This window comes from Bison bison, unplaced genomic scaffold (assembly GCF_000754665.1).
Source record: "Bison bison bison isolate TAMUID 2011002044 unplaced genomic scaffold, Bison_UMD1.0 scf7180017864183, whole genome shotgun sequence".
In the NCBI taxonomy this organism is placed as follows: Eukaryota; Metazoa; Chordata; class Mammalia; order Artiodactyla; family Bovidae; genus Bison; species Bison bison.
Window position 1 is genome coordinate 1,437,969 of NW_011494755.1, and position 6,985 is coordinate 1,444,953.

General features: G+C 38.2%; 1 protein-coding gene across 1 annotated transcript; it reads right to left on the bottom strand.

The window, feature by feature from the left end:
* Positions 1-3,109: 3,109 nt before the first annotated feature.
* LOC104991212 (olfactory receptor 2S2-like) lies at positions 3,110-4,072 on the bottom strand. The gene has a single exon (XM_010843613.1). It carries the CDS (start codon positions 4,070-4,072, stop codon positions 3,110-3,112), a length of 963 nt encoding a protein of 320 aa, XP_010841915.1.
* Positions 4,073-6,985: the final 2,913 nt, after the last annotated feature.

Sequence of the window (6,985 nt, forward strand, 5' to 3'; positions counted from 1 at the left end):
AAATTCGCATTCAGGAGTCAAATTGGTTCTTTTATATCAGAGCTAATTCTGGTAAAGTCTGGAAGATTTTCTAAACCTGTGGAATGTTCCCATTCATGCTACCTTCTTTTTCTTCTCTGTTGCCTCTATTAATTAAAGTAAAACTTTAAAGGAAAGAATGAATCATGAGTTATTTGAGAAACCTTGTTCCATAACCAATCAGGATGGGAATAAAAACTGCAAGGGTGGATCTCAGTACTCTGAAGCCTACAGGAAGGAAAACAAGGTAAGGGCAAGTGGCTGGTCAAGAAATGTGAAAGTGACCAAGGAATTTATCAGCAGGAGGTGTACCACTTCAACCTCTGCAGTTCCAAAATGACCCCTCTAAAACACCAATCCAAAAGTATCCAGTTCTTTCTTACAGCTCTTACTGGATGCTATAGTATACCATAGTAGTTTTAAAACTTTTCCCAGAAACTTTTATTTTTGCCAAATAAAATATGAAGAAACACAGAACATATGAAACAAAGGCAGAGCCAGCTAAAGGGTGAGGGGGTATCAGAGATCTGACTTCTTGGAATGTCCTATTCTACCCTCACTCCTTCAGTGCAATACAGATCCAACATACTATGAATGCATTTCCTTTGAATGCAAACAAAGGAACCCGTTTAGAAACTAGTGGAGAAGGAAAATATTTAATATTAAATATTCTTCATATTTTGTTCAAGTCAGTCTATATTCCTCAAGATTGTGACCCCTTGGTGATGTTTTGGTTTTCGTTTCCATGTTGTTTATATTTATATTTATGTGTGTATATATATATATATTTATGTGTGTGTATGTGTGTATATATATGTATTGCTAACAGGTAGCATAATGCCTGAAACAAAGTAGATACTCAGTAAACACTGGTTGATTGAATAATTGAATTAAGGAAGAGATGACTCAATGAATGAATGGAAAGCTCATATTTTACAGGAAATTCATGTAACAGTAAAAATACCTAATCTGTGACACTTTAAATCCATTATTACAAAGTTCCCAGAGAACTGTACAACCAAGTTCTTCAGAGACTAAGTAATTTTTATGTCACTTAACAGTAATTATAATTTTCACTCCAAGTCACACTGCTCATCTGTTGAAACAAAAATAGATCAAATTTCCTCATCAGTTGGGATGTATGCACAAAGCCTCACATTCCTTCAGACAACTCTGTACAGAAGTATGCTTGCCAGATTGCAGGCAAGAGAATATCAGCTCTAGGAAAAATAGCATCATTTTTCTACTCTTTCCTATGAAACTCCAGTACTTTGGCCACCTCATGCGAAGAGTTGACTCATTGGAAAATACTCTGATGCTGGGAGGGATTGGGGGCAGGAGGAGAAGGGGACTACAGAGGATGAGATGGCTGGATGGCATCACTGACTCGATGGATGTGAGTCTCAGTGAACTCCGGGAGTTGGTGATGGACAGGGAGGTCTGGTGTGCTGCAATTCATGGGGTCGCAAAGAGTCGGACACGACTGAGCGACTGATCTGATCTGATCTGATGATATACACACAGCCAGGTATCTAACACCCAAAAGTGGACATCCCTCTCTAAATTCAAACACTACCCCATTATGAATTGCTGGGAGCCAGCATGAGGAACTCCGCCCGTGGCAAAAGTCATGAGGAAGGAGGCTCGGCATACGCAAAGGCGGGATTGAGCCTCAGGAGTCCCCCCGGAAATTCTCGAGCATCTACCCCCAAAACCAGAGTCTGCCTACTTTCTGATTTGTGCTCTCACCTACACCTTTGACTTTATGGAGGGCTGTCCCCCACTACCTCTCTGTGAAAAAAGGAGTTAACTTACAGCTCCAGTTAATAAAGTTCCTTGGTGTGATAGTGTTTCAACCTACAAACTCCTTTGGAAGTCCTCTAGCCTGCATGAATAGGTTTTTCCAGCCACATGTGATTGCTCAGAGCCTCCCAACTGTGAGGGGCATGAGATGTTCTAAACTGTCTAAATACAGATTCCTTTGAGCAGTTAAAAGATTGATTAGAAATTGGATTGGTGAAGGGTTTTTCACTTCTTGGGCCAATGTTTGCTGCTAAGTCTCCATATCCCTTACCTGCTGTGTCCCTGGCAGTGTATTGATTAATATAATTGGTGTAAGTAGTAGCTTTAATGTTTGTAACCTTGGACCCTTGAGTTAATTCTTTCTCTTGTTATAGCTCACCACACCTTTGCCCTGTAGGAATGCAACTTTATCTAATGCTTTTGGAGGGTGGCGCCTGACTAATCACCTTTAGAGAAAAATAAGTTTTCTGAAGAAAGGGTCTTAAAAGTTAACAGGCCTCCGGGCCAGAAGATGATGCAAATCACCTAAACTTTTGCATATGATAAGTTTGTAGGAAGAAACATACTGCCTGGCTTACTGCATGACTCTACCCCTTCCCCCATTATCCTCTATGCATAACTTAAGGTATAAAAACTACTTTGGAAAATAAAGTGCGGGCCTTGTTCACTGAAACTTGGTCTCCCCATGTCGTTCTTTCTCTCACTTTCTGGCTGAATTATTCAGCCTCTTTTCTCCACTGAATTTTCTCACTGAGCTATCCTTATTCTATTACTCTTTATATCCTTAATTAACATTTAATTAAGCAATTGTTTCCTGATCCTCGCTGACGCCGTCCCCGCTTCAAATTCCCTGGATCCACCGGGGCTGGACCCTGGCAATGAATCATTTAGTGCTGAATTTATGTAGCACTCTGACCCTTAAAAGGCACTTTGTACTTTACCTTCCTAGGAAAGTTTTGAAACTAGAAAATTGATGCACATAGAAGATAAGCGGTTAAACTAGTTAAATGCTACTTCTGTTTACATAAGATTATAGAATTCATCATTCTAGAGTTAAACTAATTGTGGTTTGGATGAGAATCTTTTCTACCCATAGATTTCTTTCCCTTTTCTCTTTAAGAGAGTCATGAAGAACGTGGGCCTTAGATTTCTCTCACATTTAGACCCTAGGAACAGAAAAATGAGAATTTCAAGAATTAATGGTGCTACCAATCCTTACATTTATTTTGGAACTTACAGGTGAGAACTAGTCCTGCATTCAGAGTAAATGAATTTTTTAAAGCAACATTCACTTTCCCCCTGAGAAGCATTTCTGACAGAGTATATTCTTCACAGCTGCCTTCACATCTTTGTTCCTTAAACTGTAGATAAGGGGATTGAGCATAGGTGTCACGACTCCATAGAAAAGAGAGATGATTTTGTCTGTGACTTGGACTTTGTCTGCACCAGAGGAATCTTTAGCCTTGGGCTTTGCATACATGAAGAGGATGGTTCCATAGAATATAATCACCACTGTTAAGTGGGCAGAGCAGGTGGAGAAGGCTTTGCGCCTTCCCTCTGAAGAGGGAATCCTCAGGATGGTAGACAGAATGAAAACATAGGAAATGAAAATAAAAAGTACTGGGACCACAAGAAAAATCATGTTAGCAACAACCATGCTAATAACATTTATGGAGATATCAGCACAGGCCAATTTTAAGACAGCCAAGATTTCACAAGTAAAATGATTAATGACATTATCCCCACAGAAAGGAAGCTGCATTGCAAGAGAGGTTTGCAACATAGAATTGACACCCCCTGCAATCCAGGACCCTGCAGCCATAGGCACATACGAATTCTTGCTCATAATGATGGGGTATCTCAAAGGGTTGCAGATGGCCACATAGCGGTCAAATGCCATCATGCTTAGAAGGACACACTCCGTGGCTCCCATAGCAAAAGAGAGAAACATTTGTACTCCACATCCGGAGAAGGAAATGGTCTTCTTTGTAGTTAAGAAACTGCTAAGAAATAAGGGGATAGAAGAACTGGTATAGCAAATATCCAAGAATGATAAGTTACTGAGCAAAAAGTACATGGGGGTATGCAGGTGAGAGTCACAGACACTTACAATGATGATGACACCATTTCCCAGCAGGATCACCAGGTACATAAATAACACCAGTACGAAATAAATGGCTTCAAGCTCTGGGTAGCCAGAAAGCCCCAGCAGGACAAATTCTGTAACAGAAGACTGATTGGTCTTTCCCATATTAATGGTCTTTCCATTAACTAATGATCTTTCTCATTTTCTTTCAACAAAAGAAATTCTGCAGCAGTTGGAATACATGCGGATCTGTTACCGCAGTGTTTGTAAGAGCTGTTTGCATCCTTAAGTGGTTTCCCTTATGGGTAATGTGGACCTATAATTGGATACACAGATAGCATAAGAATATGCTAAAATCCTCTAAGCTAAAATCAGTTAGACTTTCAGAACTCATGAAGAAGGCTTAAATTCAAAGAAAAGAAAATGTGTCCTTTTTAGAAGAAATTCCGAACAAATACAGCTGGGTTAGAATTATGTCTCACATTATGAGTTTGAAATTATTTTGAATGCAATGTCACCATAACATTTTGATCAAACATTCCAGAATACAACTAATGTTTTCCATAACAAAAATAATTGTTTTACAGCTACTAAAATCAAATGGTATGTGTAATCCTGCATCAACAGTAATATAACCTCAGTTGCAAATAGATTGCAACTAGAAAAACAAACTAAAAAGCTACATCTTTAGCAAAAGGATGTTTGGTAATTTCTAATTTGAGGAGCAATGTATACCTATAATATCCTAAAATATTAATTAAGGCATTAGTAATACTTATAAAAGAAAATATTTTATATACAATTATTCTTCTTAGTCTCTTTTGGTACAAATTGGGAAATCTAGGTAACTCTATTTTCCTGCCAGATAAAGAATAACAAGTTGATCTCAGAAAACTTTAGTGCACCGGTCATAATCTCCAGTCAAAACAAAAAATATATATATATGAACTGAAAGATTTAAGGGACAGGGAATTTACTCTTACCTCCACGTTTGAGAAAATATAGATTAGCTTCTCCCTCCACAGAAATCTAGCAGCTTAACTTCTGCTCTAAGAGCTGCTCTGCTGATGATCCTCTCACTGCATATTCAGAAAACCTATAATAAAGAGAGGTGAGTCATTCTAAAATATTCTTAAACATTAGCAATATGTTATAATTACTTGTATCAGTATTTTTATATTAAAACAGAAACAGAAGTTGACTTACTTTTTTATGAGATTGCTAGTCTCATAAATTCCAACCCAGTAAATTCAGTAAAATTCAGTAAAACAACTAAAAGAAGAACTATTTGTTTATCTTTTTTTTTTCATTAATATAAAGTAGCTGTCATTTCTACATTGTGGGGAAAAAAAGGCAACTAACCACTAGCAAAACAGAACTGACTTTCAGTAAAATGAAAGCTAGAGCTTTTTACAGTCATTTATTTCACTAGTAAAGCATCAGCCAATGGAGTACCAAAACAACTTAAGATCTTTGCTGCTTTGAGGATGTTTTTAATCCCAAAAGCAATTTAAAGTTCACAGTCTGGTTTGAGTAGAATTTAGAAAATTTCTAGTACTTTGGGGATGAAGTCCCTTAGAAGCAATTAAAACAAAGTTGCTAATATGTAATATGTAACTCACAAAACAAATCTGATTCTACACCCTTTGGGAAGTACAAATTTAGAATTGTTAGCCAGGTAAAATCATTGACATGAAAATTAGAATTGACCATATCTGATGGAAAGACATGGTAGTAATCTGTGACACTTAGGTCAAAATTGAACTTACTCTCTGGATACAAAGAAGATGGTAAGACACTGGAATGAAATAAGTTATATATAGTGATGAGTGTTCTTGTATCTAAAACTACAGCATTTTTAGACCCACCTCATTAGAACTGATTCAAATGTATTCTTTTTAATGGCTGAGTAATACTCCATTGTGTATATGTACCATAGCTTTCTTATCCATTCATCTGCTGATGGACATCTAGGTTGCTTCCATGTCCTGGCTATTATAAACAGTGCTGCAATGAACATTGGGGTACACGTGTCTCTTTCCCTTCTGGTTTCCTCAGTGTGTATGCCCAGCAGTGGGATTGCTGGATCATAAGGCAGTTCTATTTCCAGTTTTTTAAGGAATCTCCACACTGTTCTCCATAGTGGCTGTACTAGTTTGCATTCCCACTGGAGCCTATTATACAGAGTGAAGTAAGCCAGAAGGAAAAACACCAATACAGTATACTAACGCATATATATGGAATTTAGAAAGATGGTAACAATAACCCTGTGTACGAGACAGCAAAAGAGACACTGATGTATAGAACAGTCTTATGGACTCTGTGGGAGAGGGAGAGGGTGGGAAGATTTGGGAGAATAGCATTGAAACATGTAAAATATCATGTATGAAATGATATGCCTGTCCAGGTTCGATGCATGATACTGGATGCTTGGGCCTAGAGCACTGGGAGGACCCAGAGGGATGGTATGGGGAGGGAGGAGGGAGGAGGTTCAGGATGGGGAACACATGTATACCTGTGGTGGATTCATTTTGATATTTGGCAAAACTAATACAATTATGTAAAGTTTAAAAATAAAATTAAATTAAAAAATAAATAAATAAAACTACAGCATTTTTAGAAACTGAAGTTCCAACAGGACATGCTACCTGTTGTGTGTGGAGAAGGTAAGAATATTATACAAAAAATAAGTAGGAAGTAGTGGGGAAGAGTTGTAAAGATTCATTTCAGAAAAAGAAAGAAAAACGGAAATCATCAGTTCAGCTCAGCCACTCAGTAGTGTCCAACAGTTTGCGACCCCATGGACTGCAGCACGCCAGGCCTCCCTGTCTATCACCAACACCCAGAATTTACTCAAACTTACATCCATTGATTTGGTGAAGCCATCCAGGCATCTCATCCTCTGTCGTCCTCTTCTCCTCCCACCTTCAATCTTTCCCAGCATCAGGGTCTTTTCAAATGAGTCAGTTCTTCACATCAGGTGGCCAAAGTATTGAAGTTTCAGCTTCAGCATCAATCCTTCCAAAGAATATTCAGGACTGATTCCCTTAGGATGGACTGGTTGGATCTCCTTGCAGT

Coding starts and splice junctions, on each gene's coding strand:
- LOC104991212 (XM_010843613.1), bottom strand. CDS start 4,072: ATGGGAAAGACCAATCAGTCTTCTGTTACAGAATTTGTCCTGCTGGGG.